The sequence below is a fragment of the Doryrhamphus excisus genome, chromosome 8 (genome assembly GCF_030265055.1).
Source record: "Doryrhamphus excisus isolate RoL2022-K1 chromosome 8, RoL_Dexc_1.0, whole genome shotgun sequence".
NCBI lineage: Eukaryota > Metazoa > Chordata > Actinopteri > Syngnathiformes > Syngnathidae > Doryrhamphus > Doryrhamphus excisus.
Genome location: NC_080473.1, coordinates 9251550 through 9269479, shown reverse-complemented (window position 1 = coordinate 9269479; position 17930 = coordinate 9251550). Strand labels below are relative to the sequence as shown.

The 17930-nt window shown below is 41.6% G+C and overlaps 2 protein-coding genes across 2 annotated transcripts in view; both read right to left on the bottom strand.

Moving 5' to 3' along the window:
* Positions 1-726: 726 nt before the first annotated feature.
* Positions 727-1939, bottom strand: LOC131134516 (ADP-ribosylation factor-like protein 14). The gene is made up of 2 exons (XM_058079894.1): positions 1478-1939; positions 727-1382 (listed from the first exon to the last, which is right to left on the bottom strand). The coding sequence occupies exons 1-2, from the start codon at positions 1790-1792 to the stop codon at positions 1086-1088; spliced, it is 612 nt and encodes a 203-aa protein (XP_057935877.1). The 5' UTR covers positions 1793-1939; the 3' UTR covers positions 727-1085.
* Positions 1940-6179: 4240 nt separating this feature from the next.
* The window catches only part of ppm1lb (protein phosphatase, Mg2+/Mn2+ dependent, 1Lb), a 42496-nt gene continuing 30745 nt past the window's right edge, over positions 6180-17930 (bottom strand). The window contains exons 3-4 of the mRNA XM_058079667.1: positions 12489-12650; positions 6180-10039 (exon numbers count right to left, since the gene is read on the bottom strand). Coding sequence (XP_057935650.1) covers positions 9699-10039; positions 12489-12650 — 503 coding nt within the window. The 3' untranslated portion in view covers positions 6180-9698. The remainder of the gene's footprint in view (positions 10040-12488; positions 12651-17930) is intronic.

Genomic DNA, 17930 nt, shown 5'->3' with positions numbered 1-17930 from the left:
ACACTAGCATGCTAACACGAAACATGTTTGTGCTACTATTCTAATTCTAGCATGCTAGCAATGCTAACACCTGGCGTTGATGTGTCTACCAATGAAAAATGCTAAAAATGCTTCTATGTTAATGTTAGCATGATAACGTGTTAATGTTAATGTGTTTTGCGGTTTAGCTATGAAAACGGATACAAATGTTTCTGTGCGAATTTTAGCATGCTAGCAATGCTAATGTGCTAACATGTAACACGTGCTAGTGCTACATGTTGTGCTAATTTTAGCATGCTAGCAATACTAATGTGCTAACATGTAGCACTAGCACGTGCTACAGAAACATTTGTATCCGTTTTCATAGCTAAACCGTGAAACACCACGATTATGCTAGGTGTTATCATGCTAACATTAACATAGAAGCATTTTTAGCAGTTTTCATTGGTAGACACATCAACACTAGGTGTTAGCATTGCTAGCATGCTAGAATTAGAATAGTAGCACAAACATGTTTTGTGTTAGCATGCTAAGTCTTTATATACTATGTCTACCTATGTAAATGGCTAAAAATGCTACTATGCTAACATCAACATGCCAGCAATGCTAACATGCTTGTTGGAGTTTATATACATACTATGTGTCTATCCATGAAAGTACCTAAAATGCTAGTATGCTAACATTAGCATGCAAGTAAGTAAGTTGGCACACTGTACAGTATGAGTGAAACAAATACAATAGCAAGGTGACATTTTATTTCTGAATAAAACACAAATAAATATTTTCGTAATTAAATTCCAGAATATTACAAACTAAATAATAAATAATCAGCAGCAATATGAATTCAGTGTTGAATGTTGAAAATGTACAGCGATTCCAAATCCACTTCACTCTACTGGGATTCAAATCAAAGATCTGAATGTTACACAAAGTTGACATAGAGGAATGTTAAAATGAAAAACCATCAAAAAGTCTTTTTTGCACCATGTCAAGATGATCCATGTTGACATCTTTTTTAATTGAGCATACAGCTCAGAAAGACGGAAGTGAATTGAACACAAAGTATGACGTGAAATGAATCCTTAGACCAAAATCTCCAAGAACCATCAGCCACAGATCAAGGCAGCAATACTGAACCCCTTTGACTTCATCTTGACCTGTATGTCCTCTTGTGTCTGTCTCAATGGGGTCTTCATCAGATAAACTATCCTCCTGAAACCTTGCTCCAGCCCCGTACCTGTGATGCCCGAGCAGGGCTGGATGAACCAGGCCCTGCTGCCCTCACACGCCTGCCTCAGGTCCAGTCTCTGGCAGACCACCTCGGGGCTTAGAGCTCTGTGAAGATCCTGTTTGTTTGCTAGTACAACCAGAGGTACTCCTCTCAGGGTTTCATACTTCAGGACCTGAAGGATCAGAACAGAGAACCCGTCACATATTCACAAATTCACTCCAAATGTGTGCTGTGGAAAAACCCTTAGGAAAAGATGACTGAACTAACCCGATGCAGTTCCTTGCGGGCCTCATCCAGCCTCCTGTAGTCCGCACTGTCCACCACAAAGACCAATCCGGCTGTATCGGCGTAGTGATACTTCCAGTGAGGCCTCATCTTCCTCTGACCCCCCACATCCCAGACGGTGAGACTCGGGCTGCTCCGGTCCGTTTCCAGCGTCTCCACATTAAAGCCCACCGTGGGCACGGTCACCACACTCTCATTGTATTTGAGCTTGTAAAGGAGTGTGCTTTTTCCCGATTCATCCAGTCCCAGCATCAGGACCTGCGCCTGTTTCTGAGGCTTGGAATTGTGTATCCCCATGTCTGAATGGGTTTGTTGCGTAACAAGAGTAAACTAAGATCTCCAGCGCCCAGTGGGTCCCTGCAGCGCTGTCACTATGCTTTATGTACACACACTTTAAAGTGATACCGCCCCTCTGTTGTGACGGGACGAGGCTCTCCCAGGCCCTACGCAGATTTCAGTAAGGCTATTTATATGAAAAGTGACGGTGCAACTACAAGAAGAGTGACATGCAGTTCGCTCTCTGGAGTCATGTCACACCTGTCCTTGACTATCACTCAGGCACCCATGCACCGGTCAGGAAGTCCTTATTTGGGACAACATCCGGATTGTTTCCCAGCCTGGCAGTGCTGATGAATGGGAAATATTGGACAGTAGATAGTGTCAGGTTCAAACTCCTGTGACACTTTTAAAAACACTTAAATACAGAAATACAAAAAACAATATTCAAAGTTACTCGCAGCGAGGAGAGGGAAACCACATACCCAGTGACATGCCGCTCCACTCTATTTTGGATATCTTGTATATATCTTGTTAAATTGTCTTTTTTACTCTACTTTTATATACTTTTTTTAACTTGACTACTGCACTGAAAGGAGAAGCTCTCCAATCTTGTTGTACATCTTGTATAATGACAACAAAGGCCATTCCATTGAATATGCAGTTCACACTCTTTTTATTCTCTTTCGGGGGTCCCTACTACATGGTCGTGCAACTCTAAGTGGGGGCGGGGGGGAAGAAGGCAGTTGCACAAACTTTATTTGTTTGTCTATGTGTGTGTGTGTGTATATGTGAGAGTAATTACTTTTATTGTTTTATGAGTTCTTATCTTGGCACATTCTTGCAGGATTAACATGAATATATGCAGGGTTGCTGTTGGTGCATCCAGGCAACTCCAGGACCTGGGCGTCGCCGGGAGTCTCTGATCAGGGTCACGGGAACATTAATAATGTTCTTCAGCACATTCAAACATTTTCTATTGTCTAAGCAAATGGATATAAGGGTGATAACTAACGCTATATTCATTCTATTTACATGTTATTCTAACAGGTAGTCTTTTTATTGGGGGGTCAACACCTGGTTCACGGGTCAATCAGAGTCATCCAAATATAAAACATATATTGGTTTGCGGAAAATATGTCAGGTCCCAAGTTGTAGCACTTTTCAACTTCTCGGCGGTCACACAATAGTGTATTGGAAATGTTTTTGCCAAAACCCGCTTTCAGTCACAGTGGCAAAGCCGGAAATTTTTCATTGGGGTGGCTAATGTGAAATCATTACTCACATAGGGGTGGCAATAAGTTGAAACCTGTATTGTTTCGATGGCCAGTAGGGGTGGCCACGGGTAGTCTGTAGCACGTGCATGTGCTACATGTTAGCACATTAGCATTGCTAGCATGCTAAAATTAGCACAGAAACATTTGTATCCGTTTTCATAGCTAAACCGCGAAACACCACGATTATGCTAGGTGTTATCATGCTAACATTAACATTGAAGCATTTTTAGCAGTTTTCATTGGTAGACACATCAACACTAGGTGTTAGCATTGCTAGCATGCTAGAATTAGAATAGTAGCACAAACATGTTTTGTGTTAGCATGCTAAGTCTTTATATACTATGTCTACCTATGAAAATGGCTAAAAATGCTACTATGCTAACGTCAACATGATAGCAATGCTAACATGCTTGTTAGAGTTTATATACAGTGAAGAAAATAAGTATTTGAACACCCTGCTATTTTGCTATTTCTCCCACTTAGAAATCATGGAGGGGTCTGAAATTTTCATCGTAGGTGCATGTCCACTGTGAGAGAGATAAACTAAAAAGAAAAATCCAGAAATCACAATGCATGATTTTTTAACAATTTATTTGTGTGATACAGCTGCTAATAAGTATTTGAACACCTGAGAAAATGAATGTTAATATTTGGTACAGTAGCCTTTGTTTGCTATTACAGAGGTCAAACGTTTCCTGTAGTTTTTCACCAGGTTTGCACACACTGCAGGAGGGATCTTGGCCCACTCCTCCACACAGATCTTCTCTAGATCAGTCAGGTTTCTGGGCTGTCGCTGAGAAACACGGAGTTTGAGCTCCCTCCAAAGATTTTCGATTGGGTTCAGGTCTGGAGACTGGCTGGGCCATGCTAGAACCTTGATATGCTTCTTACGGAGCCACTCCTTGGTTTTCCTGGCTGTGTGCTTCGGGTCGTTGTCGTGTTGGAAGACCCAGCCACGACCCATCTTCAATGCTCTGACAGAGGGAAGGAGGTTGTTCCCCAAAATCTCACAATACACGGCCCCAGTCATCCTCTCTTTAATGCAGTGCACTCGTCCTGTCCCATGTGCAGAAAAACACCCCCAAAGCATGATGCTACCACCCCCATGCTTCACAGTAGGGATGGTGTTCTTCGGATTGTACTCTTCATTCTTCTTCCTCCAAACACGCTTATTGGAATTATGACCAAAAAGTTCTATTTTGGTCTCATCTGACCATAAAACTTTCTCCCATGACTCCTCTGTATCATCCAAATGGTCATATGCAAACTTAAGACGGGCCTTGACATGTGCTGGTTTAAGCAGGGGAACCTTTCGTGCCATGCATGATTTCACATCATGACGTCTTAGTGTATTACCTACAGTAACCTTGGAAACGGTGGTCCCAGCTCTTTTCAGGTCATTGACCAAGTCCTGTCGTGTAGTTCTGGGCTGATTCCTCACCTTTCTTAGAATCATTGAGACCCCACGAGGTGATATCTTGCATGGGGCTCCACTCCGATTGAGATTGACCGTCATGTTTAGCTTCTTCCATTTTCTAATGATAGCTCCAACAGTGGACCTTTTTTCACCAAGCTGCTTGGTAATTGCTCCGTAGCCCTTTCCAGCCTTGTGGAGGTGTACAATTTTGTCTCTGGTGTCTTTGGACAGCTCTTTGGTCTTCGCCATGTTACAAGTTAAAGTCTTACTGATTGTATGGGGTGGACAGGTGTCTTTATGCAGCTAACGACCTCAAACAGGTGCATCTGATTCAGGATGATACATGGAGTGCAGGTGGACTTCTAATGGGCAGACTAACAGGTCTTTCAGGGTCAGAATTCTAGATGATACACAGGTGTTCAAATACTTATTTGCAGCTGTATCACACAAATAAATTGTTAAAAAATCATGCATTGTGATTTCTGGATTTTTCTTTTTAGTTTATCTCTCTCACAGTGGACATGCACCTACGATGAAAATTTCAGACCCCTCCATGATTTCTAAGTGGGAGAAATAGCAAAATAGCAGGGTGTTCAAATACTTATTTTCTTCACTGTACATACCTGTATTGTTTCGATGGCCAGTAGGGGTGGCCACGGGTAGTCTGTTGGGGCAATTAATAGCTGAGCAGTATGCCTAGGATATGTTTTCAATGAACAGTTTCTAGATTCATCTCACCAACAAGGCAGTCAAACCCGCTCAGGGCATAACACGGAAGTGGATGCCAATCTGCACTCTTTGGTTTACATGCCCACTCATGCTGCTACAGAGAGATTACTGAATTTACTGAATGTACTGAATTTAAGTCAAAGTCAACATAGTGAGAATACAGTACTTGATCGGAACGACTGAATAAATCATTAAAAAATGCGGTTTTATTGACAGTTCCTCCACGAAATAGGCACAGAAAGTTGTGTGCTGCAGTGAAATGAAAAAGCGATTATCAAAGAGTATCAAAGAACCGCATTTGTCAAAATTGTGCCCCCAAAATGTGGGTGTGGCGAGAGAGTGACTCCACTGTTTCGTAAACCCAACTGGGACTATACTGTTTTGTGTGTCTGTAGCTTTAATGCTAATGAGCTGTTTGCCCCACGCCTGTCTCTGTCACAGTGTGTGGCTCTAATAAGTCCACTTTTTAGATGTACACAGTGTAAGATGTGTAGCAAAGCCCTTTTTTGTGTACACATCTAACGTGGGGTCAAACGAGGAAGGTTTTCCTTCAACATTATGAAAATCCATAACATTTCAGCACTGTTTCTTGTGGCGAGGATGATGGATTTTTCTCATGTTGGTGTTCTACAAGAACATATGGTAGAACATCATTTCGCATAATAAGTAAGGTTTAAATAATTGTTGTCAACCAGTTTCAATTACAACTCTGGGTACAAGTGAAACCGAAAGCATTCTCTCCTGGTCTAACCAGTATCAGAAGCTCTAAGGTGGATTGGCTGGCTTCACTCCCCATGCACAGAAAGCCCAGGTATGCAATGCATTGCCTGCCGTATTTGGAAAAAAAACACCATGAGAAATTATGAATCTTTTATCATTTTAATGTTAACTTTTTTTTTTTAATTACACCTTAAAATATCATTTTTTTAAATCCACATAGCTTTATACAGTCAACAAAACAAATGCCAATTAACATTCTGCAATGTTGAAATGAAAAAAAAAAACAAAAAACGGCAGGTACTGTAAATATTGCTGACGCGGGACAATCAGCCTTGCTTTCTTTGTTGCTGCATAACAACCGCAAGTGAGAATGACTGCAACATTAGGACAGTATGTACATTCATGCCTCTTAGAGACATTAAAAAAATAATTTTACAGATTATAAGAGTGTGACATGGTGCTAAATGAAAATATTTGCCATTACAGGAAAGCAAAAAAAAACAAACACATAAGGCAGCAACAATCATTTGGAGGTGTGTTTCATGTGTGAATGTGATAGGACGTATTATACAATGGGATGTATTTCATTTTCTTTGTTTACATAAACAATCAATGTCAGTGTCTGTTAGTAATGTAATGACTTGAGCATCATTAGAAATGTATTGCTTCATAAAAGGTCATATTGTTTTCCATTCTAGTGACCAGAATTTGCATGAGCAGCAGAGCAAACATGCTAATAAGCCGGGTCTGGTCAACGTAGATTTGTTTTAAAAAGCCATCAAAGAAATTCCACCAGTCATCTATCATTTATTCAGAATAAAAACACTCAAAAAGTAAAAGTGATATATATGACAAATGACTGGTTAAGAGTAGCAGCCACAATTAGAACTGAACTGGCCAAAATGTACTACTTTATAAAGTATAAAGTGACAACAAGCCTCAGACTTCAGCAGCCATTTGTATTTCAATATATCTTTTCAACAAACAAAACAACACAAATAAAACTTGGCTATATTTTAGAGTAGTCTGTGTACAGCTCTTAAAGCAGTATAGATGACTTAACACTATAGATGCCTTGCCTTGCCCTGCAGTTGTGTCACAATCTGGGGCTGCATGAGTGCTGCTGGCACCGGAGAGTTGTGGGTCATCAAGGGGAACATGAATTCTGTACACATTCTGTAGCATAAAGTGGTCCACATGGCACAATAAGGAGCTCAAACTCACCTCCAAATGCAGAAAGGTGATGGAGTGTGGCTCCACAACAGAACCCTGTTGAGCACCTGTGGAGCATCTCCTCCATAACAACCAGTCCATGCCCAAAGGTACTAAGGCAGGGGTGGGCAAACTACGGCCCGGGGGCCACATCCAGCCCGCCAAGTGCTTGAATACGGCCCACCTGTTCTTTCCAAAGTATTTCATTTAAACTCAACATACAACCTGACATCAAGGCTTGAGCCTTAATAATATAATTAATATAATATTAATTATTGACATTATTAATAATTAATAATAATATTAAATAAAATAATAATAATTATTAATAAAAGTAATTATTATTAATAATACTAAATAAAAAATATTGAATAATAATAATAATTATTATTATTATTGTTATTATAATACATTTAATTTATAACACACTTTACATCAAATAAATCATCTCAAAGTGCACATATAGCAGATTGTATGACACTTTTACATGTAAAACGTGTGTAAAATATACGTGTAAAAATTGACCGTTACGTGTAAAATATTATATAGTCTGGCCCCCCCGTCAATGTTGTTAAATCAATGCGGCCCACAAGTCAAAAAGTTTGCCCACCCCTGTACTAAGGCATTGCCGGAAAACTACGTTGCTCACAAAAAAATGGACACAGTTTAGTTCACTTGCGTTGCTAACTATAATGGATGTTGTATTTATACTTTCAGAGGACAGTACACCTATACAAGCTGTACATAGACTACTCTAGAGTATATCCATATACATAAAAAATGACAACTGTAGATTATTGTACAATTTGAAATTCTGGCTTCACAATGCATTGGTCAGGGCGCTAAACATGCGATGTACGGTGGTGCCAAAATGTGTTCTGAAACATGGTGGGTTTGTTTGTCTTCAGCTGGAACTTAGCAGGCAACGTTCAGATTGCTAATGTGCTAAATGAGGAATATCCTCTGCATGATAACAACCTCCCAAAATACATTCACAACAACAAAAGAACCACCTCGTTAGAAGAACACGATGTAGTGGCTATTGTTAATCTTCATCTAACTTCTTCTTACTTCTATTAAAGCCACTTCGGAGTGACAGTACGATAATCAAAGAGAGTTCCAAAAGGTTGTTGCTCTCTCATCGCCAACACAAAACACATCACTTCCTGTTCAAGTCATATGCCGTAATACTGTCAATCACAGTATATCATAGTAACCAAAAGTATGTTAAATGTGGTAGAAAATGAAACTAACTAGGAATAGTCCTGAATCAAGTAGACAATGTGTGTCCGCACTTGCAATCTGACGCATTTGCAGCACTTTTTTGAGTGAAAAATGACAGAATATGAGGTGAAATAATTAGAAAGAACAAATGGCCGGCAAGGGGACCTTTCTAATGGAATCTGCAGGATCTGCAAATCTGAATAAATGGCATTTCTGGGGGTCATCATAGATGATAATATGATCTGGAAAAATCTCACGCTAAAAATATACTGTATAACATAATATGGTGAAAAGAAAAGCTACATTTGTTGTGGACCAAAAATGACTCCATACTTTCTATTGTTCGCTGGTATTACCAAATCTAACTTATTGTTACACTTCACTCGCTAACTGTGCTAATAAAAACGGTCGGTTAGGAAAATAAAATAAAATAAAATAAAATAAAATAAAATAAAATAAAATAAAATAAAATAAAATAAAATAAAATAAAATAAAATAAAAACTAAAAAAATAAAATAAAATAAAAAAAATAAATTAAAAAAATAAAAATAATTTTTTAATGAAATAAAAATTAAATTAAATTAAAAAAAATTAAATTAAAAATAAAAATTTAATAAAAAAACAATATTGCAGCTTGTAGAGAAAATACAAACCCTTTTACTGCTAAAAATTACAATTATTATATATAAATTTGCATGAATTATGCATAAAGAAAACCACCCGGGACCCCAAAAACATAATACAGTTCTTCTCAACAAGAGAGGAGAATTATGCAAGAACAATGCTAAAAACCTTCATCCTGTCAATTTGTGGAATCCGGTTACGGGACGGATTGAGTCAAGAAGTCAAACAATGCGCTAAACTGAGCCTTTTCAATAAACAATACAAGTAAAAAGAGGCCTGAACCGCTGTGTACTTACAATGCTAAGTCTCTTGCATGTACGACTAACTCCTCATTCAACTATGTCATCTATTAACTTTTTTGTCAGTTATTATGATATACTGTAGCTATTATTATTTATTATGACTTATATTTACAGTTATTATAAACCTTGACTCAAATTGTACCACATTCTTATACTGACTTATCATTTTCTCATCTATTTAAAATTGGCAAAGTGTACATTTGGAATACAGGAAGTGAACAAATGTATTGTAAGTGATGTGAAACAGAGGGGGTACAATTAACTAAGCTTCTTCCTACTTCTTTTTGGACAGGTGTGGCTTGTACTATGTGATGTACTCCAATGTAACCTGCATGTTCAAAATAAATTAAACCATTACCATAGAAATACCTCAAAAAGTTTCAGGGTTGCTGTTTTTTTTTTCTTTCTTACTTGTCGTCTCCCTACGGCTCAGCAGCCTTGCCTTTGAACTTGACCACCATGACGGTGATGTTGTCAGGGCAACCGCGGTAGAAAGACTGAAGGACGATGCTTTTGGCGCCGAAGTGAGGCTCATCCAGCCGTTCCCTGATGAAGCGCACGGCTTCCTCGTTGCTGAAGGTGTCCCAGAGGCCGTCCGATGCCAGGATCATAAACTCCGGCTGCAGCTTGTTCAGGTCGAAGGACAGGATGTCGGGATCGGGGACGACCACGTTGAGATTCTTCAAGGTGTAGTCGCCCAGTGAGCGGGACATTGCCAGGATGCCCTGCACGCGCCATGAGCCATTGAAACTGATGAAGCCACCTAAGAAATCGTGATGTGAGGAAGCAGGAAGATAAGAAATATGATATTCTGCTGCTAAGCTACAATATGCCCTCGGTGGCTGAAATGCATCCGCAAGAAGGGAATTGTTCTGGGAACGATTGAATGACATTCCGACTTCCTTACTTGGTCAGGAGCTTCTCCGGTTTCTTCATCTTCTCCAAGTAAGCAAGGTCAAAGCCAGGATTTTAAAAATACACGTCATGTGATCAAGCCACTGGAGACTATTAACTATATAAATACACCAAATGGAATTTAAAGCTTAAAAAAATAGCGTTAATACTGTTGATGAGTTCTCATAATATTTCACTGCTATATTGTATAGTTAGGAAAAATTACATCAAGACTCTAAATGTAGGAAATAAACGCTTCCTATTTTAATCAGCTGACCGTTTATCCCTCCTCTTGTGTTAGGGTCGGCACCGACTCGTTTTACATTTTAATGCATAAAAAGAATCACATAACATTTGTTTATTGCATCAAGGCTTTTTGACTTTGTCAGGAAACTCTATTTCAACAAAATTAAACCAAAAAAATAATTTTTACTGCATTTTAAAATGGTCTGGTTGAAATTATGACCACTGTATTGTTGGGGTCGGTTTCGACCCGGTTATAATAATATGACTATAAAGCAATATTTTAAGCCACAACTGAAATCATAAGTGTACAATTAGCCAACACAATGACAACCAGCTCCTTTTCTCATCATGTAAGCTTCAGGGGATTCTCATTTTGACCGCTTTTCCAGTATACATGTGAGGTGAATTCACTCATTTGACTGGCTGATTTCACATTTACAATTTGGATCATGGAAAGAATGACAAGAAGTACAGTGAAACAAAATCTGGACCTGTTCTGCTTTTTGATTTCAGTTTATACTAAAGTTCTGTTGCTGAAAACAATAACTTTTTCTACTTTTTCTTGACATTAATATATATGGTGTCACGCCCTGTGTGGGTTTCTGTGTGACAGTTTGTCTATGTTCCCTGTCTGGGCTTTGGTTTCCTTTTCGGACACTCTTATTTTGTATTGGACTTCCTGTTTTCCCGTGTCTGCCTTGGTTGTCCTTATGTCCCACACCTGTCCCTAAATTGTGCTGTCTATTTAGTTCAGGTGTGTTCTTCTCCCTGCAGTGGGATCATTATCGTTTGTACGTCTGTTCCCTGAGTTGCTTTTTCCTGCTGCGGCAATTTCTGCACTAAATAAATATAATTTATCTGCAATTGGTCCTGCTCTCTGCATCCTGGGGTCGAACCTGTAAAGCTCTTGAGACCGACCGTGACATATGGGTCAAAATTGACCCGAACACCATAGATGTTTCTTTAGTGATTAATAATAAAATGAGAAAATAAATAAAACTAATTGATTTAAGAGATATGCTCTATAGCCCTCAGTAATAGCCAGGTAACAAATTAACCTTCAATTTATTAATATGATTCTTTTGAGGTTCAGTTTACCATTTTTGGAAATTGAAATTGAGGAGTATAGTGACAAAAAAAAGGCCTACATGCCCGCACCAAAAGTATTAACACCAACATTTTCATGGATGAGGAAGCCTCAGAAGGTAACCAAGACATTTTGGAAAAAAGACACCGCTTTTTCCTCACGAGGGTGCCGGAGCCTATTCCAGCTGTCTTTGGGCGAGAGGCGGGGTACACCCTAGACTGGTCGCCAGCCAATCACAGGGCACATATAGACAAACAACCATTCACACTCACATTCATACCTATGGACAATTTGGAGTCGCTAATTAACCTTGCATGTTTTTGGAATGTGGGAGGAAACCAGAGTACCCGGAGAAAACCCACGGGGAGAACATGCAAACTCCACACAGAGATGGCCGAGGGTGGAATTGAACCCTGGTCTCCTAGCTGTGAGGTCTGCGCGCTAACCACTCGACCGCCGTGCCTAACCAAGACATGAGAAGCAAATTTGATGGTAACTTATTGTTTTTAGTGTATTTTATAGCTGATTTAATACATGGGTCAAAACCGACCCGGTAACATAAGAGATGATACCAGAAAGCTAACACAAGAGGAAGGTTATTGTGTTTGATGTCTCATATTATTTCTTCCTCCAGTACCTAACTGAGCCATTAGATGGCGGTGATGGCCTATTGTGCAGTGCAGCCCCACAGGGTTTACTCGTCTGGCATCCTGCCATCATCACTGAGCAAAGACGAGAGCTCTGAGAGTATGCAGCATGAGTGGGAGGGAGAATTATGGCTGCAAATGCACCTGCAAAGCTGTGTGCACTCTCTGTCTCTGGTTGATAACAACCTACTTCTGAGAGCCAGACTGGGCTCAGTATAAAGACTAAATATGCAGTCTGCGTCCAGGTTATGCCCCCCCCTAAAGTTACTAAATAATTGTTATTCTGATCAGCTGAGGGAAGTGTATTGGTATGTATTGTAAGATGTCGTTTGACTCACCAGCTTTCTTGATCCTCTTGCGTTCTTTAAGCTGGTATGGCTTATGGTCGTGTGATAGAGGAACGGCGTTGCCGTCTTTATCGCAAAGCACTCCTCGGGAATCGCCGACGTTGGCTACCGTCAGCTCCTTATCGGACAGTAGGGCCACAAGACACGTGGTGCCTGAGGGAGGAAAAACGCAGAATATGGAAAAGTGAGCGTGTTTGAGAATTTTAAATTGAAAACATCACAAAACACAGTAAACACATTTCTTTACCAAAAACACAGACAGGATGGAGCTTTGATAATAATCTGGAGTGCATGAGAAAGTGGAAAGGTACCAAGTAAAGTGGCCCCCAAGTAAATTGAGATTGAGACCCCTGCTTTACATGCAGCTACCGCCATCTTGTGGAGTTACATAAGAAGGTTGCCTATCTCGACTAGCCAGCCAGCTAGACAGAACCATGTGGACTCTGAAGGTTTTTGTATGAGAGCCAAAAGAACAGAACTTCCTCTTTGGCCATCTGCTGACAACAAAGACCAAAAAGTGGAGGGCGTAGTAGAGAATACAAGACAGAACTGGTCTGAACTGTAATGGAACATAATAAGGATGCTTAGATGATGAAAGTGCAGTCAAATTCAGTGATTTTTTTTTCTGCGACTGTACTTGATAGTGGGCGGCACGGCGGTCTAGTGGTTAGCGCGCAGACCTCACAGCTAGGAGACCAGGGTTCAATTCCACCCTCGGCCATCTCTGTGTGGAGTTTGCATGTTCTCCCCGTGCATGCGTGGGTTTTCTCCGGTTTCCTCCCACATTCCAAAAACATGCTAGGTTAATTGGCGACTCCAAATTGTCCATAGGTATGAATGTGAGTGTGAATGGTTGTTTGTCTATATGTGCCCTGTGATTGGTTGGCGACCAGTCCAGGGTGTACCCCACCTCTCGCCCGAAGACAGCTGGGATAGGCTCCAGCACCCCCGCAACCCTCGTGAGGAAAAAGCAGTAGAAAATGAATGAATGAATGTACTTGATAGTTGATTATGACAAAATGGAGTGCAATACACGGCTGCAAACAACAGAGGCACTGCTGAGTCATTCAGTCAGTCACCAGACATCTCTTAAAGGGGACCTATTGTGCTTTTTTCCACTTTTCTGACCTATAAATGTAGTTAAAATGTTGTATTCTCAAAGGGACACAGGCTTGGGGAAAAATATGATATTTTGGATTAGGAATTGAACTCTTTCTCTCCGTCAATCCCCCTTCTAACTCCCCTGGCAGCTTAATTTAGGCCCTGATTGCAACAAGAGAGGAGAGCTGTGAATCAGGCACCCGGGGGGAAAATTAACAGCAATTACCTGATCAGCAAGAGGCTGCACAGTGGAAGACAGTAATAAATTCCTATCTTAAACATGCATTGCCTTTCTCTATCATATGACTAAGTCAGTATGCCTTGAGGAAATAATAGGACAGAGTCGTTATGTTGCAGAAGGTCAGAAGGCACCAAAACACAAAAAAGTAAGAATAGGATCAGAATTGGGCGGCACGGCGGTCGAGTGGTTAGCGCGCAGACCTCACAGCTAGGAGACCAGGGTTCAATCTCTGTGTGGAGTTTGCATGTTCTCCTTGTGCATGCGTGGGTACTCCGGTTTCCTCCCACATTCCAAAAACATGCTAGGTTAATTGGTGACTACAAATTGTCCATAGGTATGAATGTGAGTGTGAATGGTTGTTTGTCTATATGTGCCCTGTGATTGCGCCAACCAAGGTCGAGAAAGCTCAAAACACCCGGGTTTCAAAAGGTGCTGTAAAACTGCTGCTTTGTGATGTCACAGAGGGGAGGACGTCCTTATATGGTTCATAGTTAGGAAGCACTTGAGTACATACTAACTCAATACAAAGGGTAAAAAAATGAGCATGATAGGTCCCCTTTAAGAACATAGTTGGGGTGCCCTGACGGCTGGTGACCAGTCCAGGGTGTACCCCGCCTCTCGCCCGAAGACAGCTGGGATAGGCTCCAGCAACCCCCGCGACCCTCATGAGGAAAAGCGGTAGAAAATGAATGAATGAAAGGTCCCTTTTAAGAACATAGTAGGAGTGCCCTCCGGCTGGTTACAAGTTCAGGGTGTACCCCGCCTCTTGCCCAAAGACAGCTGGGATAGGCTCCAGCACCCCCGCGACCCTCATGAGGAAAAGTGGTAGAAAATGAATGAATGAAAGGTCCCCTTTAAGAACATAATTGGGGTGCCCTGACGGTTGGTGACCAGTTCAGGGAGTACCCCGCCTCTCACCCAAAGACAGCTGGGATAGGCTCCAGCACCCCCGCGACCCTCGTGAGGAAAAGCGGTAAAAAATGAAAGAATGAATGAAAGGTCCCCTTTCAGAACATAGTTGGGGTGCCCTGACGGCTGGTGACAAGTTCAGGGTGTACCCCGCCTCTTGCCCAAAGACAGCTGGGATAGGCTCTAGCACCCCCGCGACCCTCATGAGGAAAAGCGGTAGAAAATTAATGAATGAAAAGTCCCCTTTAAGAGCATAGTTGGGGTGCCCTGACGGCTGGTGACAAGTTCAGGGTGTACCCCGACTCTCGCCCAAAGACAGCTGGGATAGGCTCCAGCACCCCCGCGACCCTCGTGAGGAAAAAGCGGTAGAAAATGAATGAGGATCAGAATTGGAGCTTTTCATATTAGAGCAACACAGATCAGCGAAAATGCTGCATCCATGTGGCTGGAAAGGACTCCAAAGACGAGCATGACGGGCATAAAAGGATGAAGAGGTCGACAGCGGGCGAGTGCATGAAAAGGTCACGTCGCTGCCGTGTTGGGAGCCTTTTCTGACGGGGAATAATCAGCCTCTGCCGGGGGATTGGGCGCTGGTGCTCTTCTTTAACAATCGGCGTGTTATATATGAGCCATCTCTAACCAGGGAGTACCATGAGTTCAGTTAAGCTGTGGGCGCCGTGTCAATGGGCCTTTCATTGCGATAAACTGCTGACACCGGAATCACATGGTGAAAATTAAACATTGCCTTCTATCTGCCCCCAAGTTCAGTCTGAATCACTCCACTTAGGGTCGTAATGTCATTCTGTCTTGTCTTGCTGTTGGGGGAAGTTCATGCCAGTAGACAATCCACAATGTATCCCACCGGGCATCCTTCAGTTGTGTTTTTCCTGTGTACCTTAAATCAGGGGTGTCCAAAACAATTTCCATTTCCTTTGTTTGTATGTTTCACATCATCAGTAAATTTAAATATTAGCCAATGACAACAAAACTGAACACAAAATTCAGTATTTTTTTTTTTATGATTTAGGAAGAAAAAAGTCAAAAACTAAATAGCTCTGTATAAAAAAGTGATTGTGCCCTCCTGTTAAAACATAACTTAAGTGAGATTAATTCAGTCTGGTAAAAGTTATAAAGCCATTTCTAAAGCTTTGGGACTCCAGCTAACCACAGTGAGAGCCATTATGGAACATGGAACAATCATGGAAAACATGGAACAATTGTGAACCTTCCCAAGAGTGGCCAGACAGCCTAAATTACCCCAAGAGCACAGCGACGACTGATCCAAGAGGTCACAAAAGACCCCACAACAACATCCAATGAACTGCAGGTTTCACTTGCCACAGTTAATGTCAGTGTTCATGACTCCACCATAAGAAAGACACTGAGTTTCAGGACGAAATCATCTTGATGATCCCCAATAATACTCTGTGGTCTGACAATGTCCCTTAAATCAGGGGTGTCCAAACTATTTCCACTTTTCTGACCTATAAATGTACTTATAATGTTGTATTCTCGTGGTAAAAGATGCCAAAGTTTCAGATGATGAGGTTTGTGCATTTGGAAGTGAGCCCTGAAAGAAGTTTGAGATAGCTCAAAACACCCGGGTTTCAAAAGGCGTGGTAAAACTGCTCCTTTGTGATGTCACAGAGGGGAGGACGTCCTTATATGGTTCATAGTTAGGAAGCACTTACTTACATAACTCAATACAAAGGGTCAAAAAATCAGCATGATAGGTCCCCTTTAAGAGCATAGTTGGGGTGCCCTGATGGCTGGTGACCAGTTCAGGGTGTACCCCGCCTCTCGCCCAAAGACAGCTGGGATAGGCTCCAGCACCCCCCCGACCCTCGTGAGGAAAAGCGTCACAAAATGAATGAATGAATGAAAGGTCCCCTTTAAGAACATAGTAGGAGTGCCCTGACGGCTGGTGACCAGTTCAGGGTGTACCCACCTCTCGCCCAGAGACAGCTGGGATAGGCCCCAGCACCCCCGCAACCCTCGTGAGGAAAAGCGGTAGAAAATGAATGAATGAAAGGTCCCCTTTAAGAACATAGTTGGAGTGCCCTGACGGCTGGTGACCAGTTCAGGGTGTACCCCGCCTCTCGCCCAAAGACAGCTGGGATAGGCTCCAGCACCCCCGACCCTCATGAGGAATAGCGGTAGAAAATGAATGAATGAATGAATGAATGAAAAGTCCCCTTTAAGAACATAATTGGGGTGCCCTGACGGTTGGTGACCAGTTCAGGGAGTACCCCGCCTCTCACCCAAAGACAGCTGGGATAGGCTCCAGCACCCCCGCGACCCTCTTGAGGAAAAGCGGTAAAAAATGAAAGAATGAATGAAAGGTCCCCTTTAAGAACATAGTTGGGGTGCCCTGACGGCTGGTGACCAGTTCAGGGTGCACCCCGCCTCTCGCCCAAAGACAGTTGGGATAGGCTCCAGCATGCCTTCATGAGGACAAGCGGCATAGAAAATGAATGAAGAGGCATAGTTGGACTCACACAGTGTATTCACAACATGAGTCGTATTTAAACATGCTAAGCGTAGCGGATGCTAACCGAGGTTCAACTGTATAGTGAATGTACAGTGTAGATATCGCCACCTAGCCACTGTCTTCAGGTTGGTTGTATAAAAGCACACAAACAGCGTTGTTGACTGGAGTCGTTCATTTCCAAAAGGTAGACAAACACTTTGGTGCATTATTACAAAAAACATCATTTTGAATGAGAGCTATAAAAGCAAACAATCAATACCAATAACTGGCCAACTTTCTGCATTACAAACAGCCGCCCTCCATCATAGGGATATTTTATTTTATAATAACCCACAAAACAAGCTTGTCAGGAACATTTATGACTACGTCTCTCCAATGTACTGCACCTCCTCTTTCTATTTTTGTCCTGTTGATGTCGTTATGCTCTTCTCTACATTATATATGGCACTACTTCCTGCTTTCTATAAACATACCTTACCATAAGTGTCTGCAATGCTCTCGCCAACAAAAGCACATATCGCTTCCTCTGACCCTTCTCTTACCTCTCTCTATCTTCTCACTCCTTCCTTGCCTTCCTCCACAGATAATTACTACAAGCTTTGTGGAGATTGACTTGTATTTAAACAGCTGAATAAGCAAGGCCTTGGGGCTGCTGACAGCCACTGTGTTGAATGGAAAAATTTCGGGGAGG

Coding starts and splice junctions, on each gene's coding strand:
- LOC131134516 (XM_058079894.1), bottom strand. CDS start 1,792: ATGGGGATACACAATTCCAAGCCTCAGAAACAGGCGCAGGTCCTGATG. Junction 1,383..1,477: donor CCCGCAAGGAACTGCATCGG/GTTAGTTCAGTC, acceptor CTGATCCTTCAG/GTCCTGAAGTATGAAACCCT.